We start from the raw sequence: 12,962 nt of genomic DNA on the forward strand, positions 1-12,962 counted from the left end.
ATCCTGATTTCCACAACAGCGGGAGAGGACTAAACAGAATAAATTGAAATAAATACAATTTGACAAGTGTTATCCATCTAACAGCATGATCTGGTAAAGCTACAAATACATATTTATTTACAGGATTTAAAGGAATTTTAACAGTTTCTTTTTACAGACTTGCTTTAATGTGATGTAACCTTTATTTATTTATTTATCTATCTCTCTTTCTTTATTCCTTTTTTCTGCTCTTACTCTATTTATCTGTTCATTATTTTTCCAATGTCCCGTTCATGCCTTCTTTCCATGTTTTAATTTATTTACCTGTTCATCTTTCTCTTCTTCATCTGTTTTTATCTTATCTTTTTTTTATCCCCACTAATGTGATGTCGTCTTCTTATATTATTTTTTAAATTATTTTTTGCTTTTATTCGTATATTTATTCATTTAGTACTTTAACTGCCTTTCTGCCTGTTTTAGACTTTTTGTTCCTTTTTTAAAAAATACTTTTCTTTCTCTGTTAGTTGATGTTTATTTTATGTGATGTATTATTTTATTTATTATAATTCCTGGTTTTCTCCTGGTGCTTAGGTTCCCCCACTTCAACCACATAAAAAAAGGACTCTAAATTATCCCCAAATTATCAGTCACATGGATGTTCTGAACATCTATGTGATTAACTGTTAGGGGATAATTTGTTCATTTTTTGGGGGGTTTCTCCTCGTGCTCAGGTTCCCCCACTTCAACCACTTAAAAATAATAATTATAATAATAACACATTAATTAAATAATCATGTATTTACTGTATCTGCCTCACTGATTAAAAACATACAGTATAAATACAATTGTATGACATCATGGTAGCTAAGAAGTAAAAGTACCAGTTTAAGGTTTAAACAAATCGGCTTGATTTTTTCAAAAGTTTATGCATTTATGAGTGATAACACATTTTAACGCCACTCTTTTTTTTTGTTTGTTTGTTTGAATGACAAGTTCTGCCATAAAGCCCAGCCAGACAGTTCTCTCAACACAACCAGTTATATGCATATACTGTTACAACCATGTCTGTTTGCATTTGCTGTCTTTTTGCACAAAGCATTTATCCTTTGATTTACATGAAATTTTCATGGGAGCGTGTGCTGGACACACACTGTGTTTTTATGTAATATTTCATCAACAGTAAAATATCTCACTCCAGGGTCCAAACTCTGCATGCACTATCTGACTTACACAGAAATAAATGTGTGTGGCCAGAGAGGTTAGAAATATGCAAGATGCTTGAGAAAATATTTGTCTTTGTTGTCTTAAATCTTAGATTCATTTGAGAATCTGGATTTTATCATGTAGGGTTTGAATTTTTTTCCTCTTACACATTGTAGTTTTATTTTTGTGTTGATGTCAAGTTCCCGCTGAGCAGATCTTGTAAACAAATTGAACACTTTTATTTGGTTTGGTTACTACTGAAATATGTGCGCTCCTCAGTAGAATTTATAGGTGTGGTAAAGTGTTTTACCACTAGATGGTGGTGTCTGTCTGCTGTGGTGTCCACATGAAGCACCAGGCAGAGTGCAACACTGAGTTGAAACAATTCAAATTTTGATAATAATAATAACAACGCTTAATATAATAAATAATAATAATAATAATAATAATAATAATAATAATAATCATCTTTATTCATATAGAAGTTTACAGGCTTAAACACAAAATGCTTTATCAATATCAGAAACCCATACCGTTGTAACAGCCCTTATATACATTTCTAGGATCTAAGGCCGTTTCTAGGATTTTAGGACATTTCTAGGATTTCAGCACTTTTCTCAGATTTTAGGACGTTTCTAGTATTTTAGCATTTTTTTTAGGTTTTTAGAACTTTTCTAGGTTTTTAGGTGTTTCTGAATGTTTCTAGGGTTTTAGCACATTCAGGAGTTTTCTAGGATTTTAGGACACCAGGGTCTCAGCTAGGACCTCTGTCGGGGGTGTGGAGCACTTTTTTCTCCCTGTCGGGGGCCAGATTTGGCCCGCAGGCCGTAAGTCGAGTATCACTGACCTACATAGTACTTGAGAAATGAGTCTTGCTCTCATTACAGCAGTGAGAGTAGCTGAAATGTGGAAAGTTTCTTTTTTTAAGTACCTGACTCATTTCTCCCCTCCACCCATGCCGTCACCAGGTGGTCGAAGCAGCCAACGCCACCCACCTTCAACTGCCACGTGAACCACACCAACCAGACGCAGATCCTGGTGCCGAGCTTCGACTCGCGCCTCTACATGCTCTGCTTCCTGCCCGCCATCATCCTGCTGGTGTTCACCCCAGACCTCAAGTACCTGGCTCCGCTCTCTCTGGTGGCCAACCTTGTCATGACGGCTAGCCTGATCCTCATCTACTTCTACTCGCTGACGGTGAGCACCACATCTGTGTGAATCAACTCTCTGCCTCTCAGCTCGGGCTTTTCTTAGCCTGACTGCGTTTTCATGCACACAGTTGGCCACGTGCAGCAAAATTCTACTACTACTTTTCTCTTAATTTTCTGCTGAAAGGAAATATAAGAGAAATCAGCTCCAGATGCACCAAATGTTCTTAACCACCCAAATCTGCTCTGAGCAGGTGAGCTCAGTGCTGAATCCCACTGATCACAGGTCACCTGTCAGCACAGGTAATGCCCCCGAAACACTATATAAGGGCAGGTTTTGTGCCGTGTGCAAAGACTCTGGCACACAAACAAGACTGGAGTTATGATGCCAAAAAAGGCTGAAAGAAGAAGAACGTCTGCAAGAGTGAAACTGATGTTCAGTTAAATAAACTAAAACAAAGTTAATGTAATTTCAGGGAAATGTATTAAAGTATTTAAAGTAGTAAAGTACACCTACACTTAGGTTTAAATACTAATAAAAATACATTTTCTTCTAATTATTTAGGTTATTCAATAAATTAAAATGACCTAAATAATTAGAAGAAAAGCAAAAAGTCTTCATACCTCTATTTTATAGGAGAAGCTGGAGCTACAAGATGAAAGAAGTTGCCAATTAATTTTCAAAAATTGACTAATTGTTTAAGCTGCACCTTTGTAATTTCATATTTTTAGTTTATGCTCAAAAATCTTATTTTATAAAGTAGTTATCTAATAATAGTAGTGGAGTAGAAAGTACAATATTTCCCTCTCAAGTGTATTAGATTAAAATACTTGAGTAACCTCGTCTGCCTCTCCCTTCCTTTTTATATTTCTATTATGGCCTATATAGTTTATTTTATTCTATTTTAATGCAATTTATTTTCTTATTTACATACTTTTTCATTTTAAGAAATCTACCTTCTACCGTCTTTATTTTATTTATCTATGTATTTATTTATTGTTAAAACAATTTTCTAATTGTTTTTTAGAAATGTTAAGAGATGGTATGTACTGATAGTGTCAAGCCCCCTTGAGGGTTTTCTGGGTTTTCCCTGCATGTCTCCTTCTTTTAAAAGTATAACATTGTCATTTTTAATATGAGCTAAATAAATCAAGTCAAACTTGTACTTCAGGACAATACTTAAGTAAAATGTACTCAGTTACATTCCAGCTCTGGTCAGCAGAGGGATGCACAGTGACTGAAATAACAGTAAATAGGATCAGTGTACCAAGTATAAATAGTACGCCTTTAGCCCTGAAATATAATAATCCGGTCATTATAATTACTCTAAAACATTGTCCAAATTTTATGAAAAGATAACCATGCGTTTTTTGAGCATTCCTCAAATATAATGCTTGTACTGGGCAACAGTTTGCAGGCTGTGAAAGCGAGATGTTTTTCTCTCATCTCGGTGCTCTGGACCACTCATGTTCTCTTACCTCAGAGAAAAGTGAAAATAAGAAAGCTGGTGAATCCCAAAAATCAATGGGTATTAAGAAAATAAGATCAAATCTTGTTTATTGTTTCTTGCATGAGGCCAAGTGAACAATACTTCTATCAGGAGGTCACCTGTGGAGATTCATTGTGTGCAGGACCATAATCTGTGAAAAAGGGGCTTTTTGTGATATTTTCTTCATCTGGGTTTCTAGCCAGCTTCCACATTTCTCCCTCTGTGTAATCTGTGTCTCTGTCTCCACGCTGCTGATTGGGTTCGGGGTCTTAATGGATAACTGGACAACTGGTAGCGACAGAGTCTCCAGATTACCTGTTTTTCGGGCTGTTGAGTATTTCATCATGCAGCTTTACAGATATATAGCGGGCGTGCTCTCTGAGAAACGGCCTTGCCTTGAAGAAAGAAAAAAAAGCAATTTCTTGCATCAGAAATCTTCCAAAGATTCAGCACTAAGAGATATATCTATGGCCCGCAAGGTGTTCGTGTGGCTGATGAATCACCTGAATTTTGGGAAAACTAGAGCATTAAGGCCAGAAATATTTCAGAAAGTTTGGTGCCCTGTCTGTGTTTTAGCTTTTAGCTCGTGGATTAATTATTATCATCCCTATTTATAATCAGAGGTGAAATTGTTACAGCTCAGACACCGTCAGCCGCTGCTGTGTTCAAAAGAGGCAGTTTGACGGCTCTCATTTCCTTTTATTCGCCCACTTTATTTTGCAGTAATGACAGTTTATATCAGCCAAATGATTTCACAGCTATCAGAGACCCTCGTTCAATTATTTCATTACAAGCTAATATGATCTGCGAGCTTTGGTCCAACAGGACGATGAGTGCTGTTCTGACAGCACAAGGTTTCATCTCTTAATTTCATTACAAATTACCCAAACTGACCTCAGGGCTGCAAGTATGATCAGATGGGAAACATCAGTCTGGTGTTCAGGAATCATCCGGTCAGAGACGAGCGTTCAGCAATAAAAAGATGAATGTGGGGTTAATGTTTACGTTGTTTTTTCTCTTCCTGTCCCCGCAGAACATCACCTATCCCATCAACCTGCCGCTGGTGGGCCAGCTCAAAGACTACCCTCTGTTCTTTGGGACGGCCGTCTTCGCCTTCGAAGGGATCGGAGTGGTACGTGACCGACTGACGATCACTAACAGATAAATAAGGGGTCAAACGCATTAATATGTAAAGAGTTAAAGCCCATTTACATTCAGTTTTAACAGGAAATGTGTTTCTGGATACATTATCTGGATTACGACTTGTGATCAGATGTCTTTGCATTTACACCTGGTATTATAAGTGTTAACGTTATCTCCATTCTCACCACGGCATGATTTTAATATGCAAATGAGGCAGGCAGAAGTGGCACGCTCGTTGTGAAAAGGGAGACATTAGCTTAACGTGATTTAACATAAAGTCTCAGCATAATTTGACATGCGTCCCCCTTTTTGCAGTGCACCTTCCGCCTTCATAAATAACAAACAGTCCCTTAGTTAGTTTTAAATAATCAGTTCTAACCCTGCTCTAAATTTGTTAATTACTTATATACTATATATGTATATATTTTAAAAAGTTAATATATAGTAATGAAAAAGAGCCAATGTATGGTCTTTAAAATTTCTGTCAAAGTGATGGAAAATACCTGGAAATTAATTGGTAAAATCTGTATGCACCCTGAATGGAGGGAAATCTCATGTTCAGAGTTTCTGTTTGACCAAAGCAAAAAGGACACAGCATTAATATGTGCCGAACGAGGAGAGAGCCTCGGCCTTTTGCCAAAATGTCAACACAAATTTAGCCCTCATTATAACATTCATAAGTCCAAATGAAGACATGACGGCCTAAGAGGAAGTGACATTTGAAAATGAAAAACTCACAGGAACATTAAGACGTTTGTCTTTTACGTGTTTGGACAGTTACCTCTGATGTTTAAATGTCAGAGGAGGTAAATCACACATTGATTTTGTTCTGTTTTTGTCTCTTTGGGTCTGCAGGTTCTTCCTCTGGAGAACAAGATGCAGAGGCCTCAGACTTTCATCCCTGTCCTGTATTTGGGGATGGGCATCATCACCTTCCTCTACATCAGCCTCGGTACCATCGGATATATGTGCTTTGGAGGCGACATAGGAGGGAGCATCACTCTCAACCTGCCAAACTGCTGGTAAATAACAACAACACGCCCTGCAGTGCAAATAAAAATGAATTTAGGACCAATTTTAATCCATCTGTTCTAAATCCTTCACTTTTTCTGTTTTGCTCTTACATACTGCACATTCCTAAATTATATGTATATTTTTTTAAATTGTCTTTTTATTAAGACATGGACATAATATCCATCAAATACTTTATTGTCTCAAATACATTTTTCTTTCCTTTAAAAGAACATTGAAAAAATAATCTCAAATCATCATAAACTTTAATAGAAAAAAAAAATAAACTGAAAGGACTGAGCCTTTACATCTACATGAGTGTGACCACGCTCTTGTTATTATTTGTTCTCATATATGTACATACACATAGTTAAAGACACTTATCTGTCCACATATTTTCATTCAGTCATATTAGATAAAATATTAAAAAAGAAACATAAGAAATAATTAAGATCAAAAATTAAAAAAAATAAAAAAACAGAATAAAATAAGGAAAATGAAAAATAAATAATAATAATAATAATAATAATAATAATAATAAGAGCAATAATAATAATAACAATATATAAAAAATAATTTAAAAAATCCAGATTAACGTAGGTAAAATGTATATTTTAAATTTATATTATTCTTTGTCTCGACACCGAACCATTCTAATTCTGTAAAAATAGAGAATTAAGTCATAGAACATTTCGAAAATCACACAACAATTAGTCTCAAGAATAACTGCAGTTTTTTGCTGACTTAATGGGTCATTTTTCTGTAGCCTCCCCACTTTACTGCCGTACTTTATAATGTGCTTGATGGTAGAAGCACATTAAAGCAAATGTTGATAAAAAGGCACAATAGTTTAGGCATTAAAAAGCCTTTTTTGTCAGAAATTTCAGTCTTAAATCTCCAGACCAATAAAGCAGGTTAGGAATAAAATCTTCTTTACTTTGACAGACAAACAAACTTTAGTGACAAATCTGCAGTTTTTTCAGGTCTGGTTTGTAGATTTTTTAAGTCCATTCATCTTCACCCCTCTGAGGAAAAAAGCTCATGATGATGTGTATTCATTTCATTCCTTCATTTCATTTTTTTTAGATAGGGTTAGAGGTGCACATCTTTTCAAATGCCTGCCAGAAGATGCTGCTAATTACTGGAACAGAAAAGACTATAATTAGCAGCATCTCATTTTAAGAAAACTGAGCAGATTTGCTGTGTGTTTTACGAGATCTGCCTCTTCCTCTTTTTCATGTGTTTTTTTTTTTTTATGGATCTTTAACGTGAAAATTGAAGCTCTGTGTTGATGCTTGTTTTGTATTATTTGAAAGGTTTTTGATTAGTTGCGTTTCAGCGCACTAAAGACATTTAAATGGGATTAATGTGTTTAAACTGCTGTAACTTTGCTGCATATTACTTTTCATTAAGTCTGTTTGAGGCACTTTTCTGAGGACTCTTCCTCTGTGTTCGCAGGACATACCAGGCGGTGAAGCTGCTCTACTGTTTTGGTATTTTCATCACCTTCGCCCTGCAGTTCTACGTCCCAGCAGAGATCCTCATACCGCCGGTCGTGGCTCGCGTATCGGAGAGGTGGGAGAAGGCCGTCGACTTGCTGCTCCGCTCCGTCCTGGTCGTCTTCACATGTGAGTAACAACCGACTGACGAAATAATAGGTTACGTTATCATCCATTGCTAAAATTTGTGTTTTTTGACATTTTAGTGTTTAATTTCAAATATAAAAGAGCTCTTTCTGTGTACGGTTTTGAGCTGTATCCTGATGATAAACGGGAGTTTTGGTAAAGAGCAGCAAGAAACCAGGAGAAAAATTAACAAGATGTATTAGACGATAAATGTCAAATCATTATTTCTTTCAAGTTTCAAGGCTCATTTTTTTGCTTCTGAGTGAAAGTTTAAAGGAAGATGAAGGAACCACACGGTTGATTGTGGTTTAAACTGATTTTTATTGTCAGAATATTTCAAACAGCAGAACATAAGCTTCCTGAATCTCTCATTTTCACCAGCGCTAAACTGGTGTTTAAATCTGATGCTCCGCCCTTTTAAAATACTGTTTCCAGGTCCAAACCTCCTATTGTTGACAATGCCACAGTGCTACGTTATGATGCAAATCTCTAACTTTGAAGAGGCAGCCCAAATTTCTCTGTGAATTCTGTAATGAAAGTCATGTTATTCGGATATGTAGCACTTAACCCTTTGAAACCTGGCTCGCTTTTAGTTTCTTTTGTGCTGCTGATGCCTTTCACAAGTATTTTACCTTTAAAACACAAGAACATTTTCAGAAACATGGGGAAAAAAATGCAGTGAGCGAAACTGAAGAAATAAAGGTAAGAAAGTGGGAGAAAAACAACCTGGAAATTAATCTTAAAAATATGAGAGAAAGAGATTTTAAAAAATGTTGGAAAATTATCCAAAAATAAGAAAATCAAGAAACTATCTTTAGATTATTAGAATTAATTTATTTGAAAAATGTTACAGAAAATAAAAATAAAATATTTAGAATTTTTAGTACTTTATTGAGGTAATTTCCTTATTTGTTTTGGGGGTTTTTCCTTTCATGTTTTGCTAATTTTTAGATAATTTTCTTGGAAGTTTTTACTAATTTGTTCATTTTGGGGGTCATTTCTTATTAAGTTGCTCATGCCTTCCTCCCATGTTTTTGGATGAAATATGGTTGATTTTTCTCAGCTTTTAAAGGGTTAAACTGCAGCGCTGCTCTGATTTAAATCCATAACGTTGAAATGCTGGCGGCGCGTACAGGCGGCTGTCGTCATCTCTGGTTGGTAGAGACGACCATGAATTCTCCCACAATGCCTCTGTGACGTATTCACACACTGAGAAGGCGAAGATCCTTGTTCCTAACGCGGCATGTTGAACTGAATGAAGCTGCCAGCAGTTAAGCTTGTGTGTGTACGTGCAGCATGCTCTGTGTGACGGGCAGCGTTACCTCGTCGCTGTCTTCAAACCGGCGTACTGATCTCGTCTCTCTTTCATTGTGGATCCTGACGCGGTCTCGTACAGTAAAGTTCAGCACAGCACCTTCATTTCAGTCCTGAGCAGGAACAAGAGACTCACGTCTGCTCCTTCTTGGAAGCTTCAGAGCTTTTGAACTACTTCTGCAGCGCCGAGTTTCTTCTTTTATTGTATTTTTTATCAGGTTCATTCATGGAAAAAATGGAGCAGTGACAATCAGCGTGCCAGCTGGCACTTTAAAGGATCCCACCCAACAAATGAATGAAGGCTTTTTTTTAAAAAAAATGAGTCAAATAATGACAAGCAGCAAAAAATGTGCAAAGCAAACCACATCTAAGATCGGCCTGTTTCTTTAACAGCTCTGTCTTTGTCTCACAGGGAGGGAAAATGGAAATAATTCATCAGTGAAAATAAAATAATAGAGAACATGTTGGTGTGTTCATCTCAGTGCCATCCCAGAGGAGATGTGGACAGTGCAGTTATCTGATCAGGGGCAAATAAATGTGATTTCTAAAGTAACGTTATCTGGAAATAAACTGCGTGCTGTTGAGTTAAACTGAACAATTGAACGAGCAGGAACGCTGAACTTTCTTTGCTTAGAGGCCACTTTAGCAAAATGACAGGAGGCCAGGGGCCAGTCACAGCAGCCACATACATGTTTGTAGGATTTTAGAACATTTCTGATTTTGATACGAATCGCAGATTTTAACATGTTGCTCGGATCTTAAGACATTTCTAGGATTTTAGGACATTTCTAGGATTTTAGGACATTTCTGGGATTTGACAATATGTCTTGGATTGGAGGACATTTCCAGGGTTTTGGGACATTTCTAGTTCTTAAAATTTTAGGAAGTTTTTAGGACATTTCTTGGCTTTAAGGATATTAGGGGCTGAGCAAGGATCTCTGTGGGATCCTCCTCCTTTTTGATAAACAAGCTCTATTTTGATGCTGTTTTTTGCACTCTGGCACCTTATGGACATACTGAAAGTACTTTTCATCTCTGCAGACTCCACCTAATAGATCCAGAACCCTTAGAAAGTCACTATTTTAACACCTGGGACTTTCATAGAGGAAGTATTTTAGTCCTTGGTTTCTCTGGTGGGAGTGCATAATGTCCCTGAGAAGGTTCTCGGTCTTAAGGGGAAGTTTCTGCGTGTGGAAACATGAGGCGATCCCATATATATATATATATATATATATATCACCAAATTCTTATATATTAAGAAAAAAGAAATTGTCAATTTAAAAAAAAAAAAAAAAAAAATCTTTAAAAATTGCCTCTCCTAAAACCAAAATAAAAATCATAAGTCCCTCCTCAGTGCTTAAAAATAATTTGACGTGCCTCCCCCTTTTTGCACCTCCCCCTCCCCTCTCATAAATAACAAACAGTCCCTAAGTTATATTTAACTATTCAGTTCTAATCCTCTTCTGAATTCATTATTTTTTTTTATAAATGATATATTCTTAAAAAAGATATTATATTGTAAGAAAAAAGAACCAATGAGTAGAATCAATGTCAGAGGATAAATGGTCTTTAAAATTTGCCTCAAAGTCATTGAAAAATCATGGAAAAGTCATTAATTGGTAAAAATGTGTATGAACCCGTGTGTCAGTGTACTGCTGGTGAACGGTTAATTGCTTGGTAGGTCTCATGTGTCAAACTCAGCAGCAGTGAGCTGCTGTGATCTGTGATGTCTCTGTGCGGCTTTTTAAAGCAGCAATGATCCTCAGAGTGTGATTGATTCCTTCAGCAGGACTGCTGGTCTTTAACTCCGTCGTCGTCTCTCGCCTCCTCGGGCAGATCGCCGTGTGTCATTGTGGAGGTGTTGAGGCGTGTTGAGGTCAGCAGGGGGCGGACTTCCACCCATTTAAAGATCATGATGTTCTCATTAAAGCCGCCCGGGTTGAGATTTCTAATCGCTGAGTTTCTGTGAGGAGATGACTGCATTAAAATGAGGCTGGAGTTTGATCAGTGGAAGTTTTGTTTTGTTTTGTTTTAATAGACTGTTTTAATAAATTTAACTGTCACTAAAGTTTTACAAACTGTACAGCTGCTTACACCATGTCAGGCAACAGAAATCAGCTCTCTTATACTACCAGATGATCTTAAATACATATTTAAAGCCCCTTGAGGCAATTTTGTGATTTGTGATTTTGGGCTTTAAAAATAAAAATGTACTTGAAGCGCCTGGAAAGAAAAAGATGTTTAGGGTCGAATCTTCTTTAATGTAATGTTTGCAGAAATACAGTTATTGTACAGACACAGTGGAGACAGAGCTGCACCCAGAGGTGAAGTTCTTAAAAGAAAAGTGTGTAATATTTAGGACGTTATAGAGGTGTCAAGCAGGAGCTGAGTTATAAACAAAGGTCTCCTCCTTTCCAAAACAAACAGACCTAAAAATTGTTTAAAGAAAATTAAAGAAAAGAATTGCCAGCAATGTTAAAAATGTTAAAAGAAATATATTGTGTTTTTTTTTGGTGAATTACTGGACACTTTCCACCCAAAAATCCTACAAATGAAACTGTCTGAGAACATAAATTACTGAGGCCAACTGCAGGCGGCTTGCCATTACAGATTTGTGCAAAACTTAAGCAATATTTTCGAAATGTCGATGAAACCCAATTTAGAGCTGACTGTGTTTCCACTGACTGATGTTCTGCTCAGTAACCATGGTGATGGATGTTCAAAACATCAGCAGCTTCATTTGTATTGCAGCCACCGCACGAGCCGTCATTATTTCCAATCCAAGGCCACGTAGGCGTGTTATGGAGCCATGATGGAAAGCGAGCCCCTTATATGTGGGAGCGGCAACGTATGAGGGATTTCTGGGAGATGTAGTCCACGATTTCACAGAGGAATTGTGGGTTAAAAACTTTCTCATAGTTATGTGATGCAAAAACAGCTCTTATGAGATGTAGTTGAAAGAATGTCGATTGAACACATTTCAGCCATGTCCGCTCCGCTCTCACTGTCCGCCGGTGTCTCTGAATGTCCGCTCTGCTGTCATTCACTGCCAGTGTCTCTGCCGGTGTCTCCGAATGTCTGCTCCGCTCTCATCCTCTGTCGGTGTCTTCGCCAGCGTCTCTGAATGTCCGCTCCACTGTCACTCTCCGCCAGTGTCTCAGAATGTCCACTCCGCTCTTATTCTCCGTCAGTGTCTCCGCCGGTGTCCTCGCCGGTGTCCCCAAATGTCCGCTCCGCTCTCATTCTCTGTCGGTGTCTTTACCGATGTCTCCCAATGTCCGCTTCGCTCTTATTCTCCGTCGGTGTCTCCGAATGTCTACTCTGCTCTAATTCTCCGCCGTTGTCTCCGCCGCTGTCTCCGAATGTCCACTCCACTGTCATTCTCTGCCAGTGTCTCTGTATGTCCGCTCCGCTCTTATTCTCCGTCGGTGTCTCCACCGGTGTCTCCAAATGTCCGCTCAGCTACCATTCTGTGTCGGTGTCTCCACCGATGTCTCCCAATGTCCGCTCCTCTCTTATTCTCCGTCGGTGTCTCCATCGGTGTCTGCGAATGTCCGCTCCGCTCCTATTCTCCGTCCTATACAGCCAAAAGTATCCACAGAGTTTGACTTTGTGTGTAGGTGTTAATGGCTCCTCGTCTGAGCACTCGTGGGGATGTTAAGTGCTTTATATAAAAGCCTCCATTAAATGATGGATGTTAAGAGTACTGCAATTTAAAGCACATTAGTCTGGAAGGAGATGTGAAAGTTTTGTAATCTATCAGATAAATATGACAATCTGAAGTTGAGTTTGATGCAGATGCTGCTTTCTCAGCACCAGGGAGTGCTTAAGGTCTCTGTGTGATGTATGCTTCGTCGGACGGCATTGTGTACAGGAGACGGGGACAACGTGAGCGAAATAGAGCGGAGAATAAAATGTCCCACAGAGACATAAATGTATATCAGCTGCAGTTTATTTAACTGATTTAGAGACATCGCTGGTGCTATTTATTACCAACTTTGTGGCTGTACAGAATAGTTTGAAGTGTCAAAGCTTCTTTTCTACATAAA

The 12,962-nt window shown here is 37.8% G+C and overlaps 1 protein-coding gene across 1 annotated transcript in view; it reads left to right on the plus strand.

Moving 5' to 3' along the window:
• The window catches only part of slc36a1 (solute carrier family 36 member 1), a 55,195-nt gene that overhangs the window by 18,789 nt on the left and 23,444 nt on the right, over positions 1–12,962 (plus strand). The window contains 5 exon segments of the mRNA XM_042492810.1: positions 2,151–2,174; positions 2,176–2,379; positions 4,854–4,952; positions 5,819–5,985; positions 7,433–7,602. Coding sequence (XP_042348744.1) covers positions 2,151–2,174; positions 2,176–2,379; positions 4,854–4,952; positions 5,819–5,985; positions 7,433–7,602 — 664 coding nt within the window.

Source organism: Plectropomus leopardus, chromosome 9 (genome assembly GCF_008729295.1).
Source record: "Plectropomus leopardus isolate mb chromosome 9, YSFRI_Pleo_2.0, whole genome shotgun sequence".
Taxonomy (NCBI): domain Eukaryota; kingdom Metazoa; phylum Chordata; class Actinopteri; order Perciformes; family Serranidae; genus Plectropomus; species Plectropomus leopardus.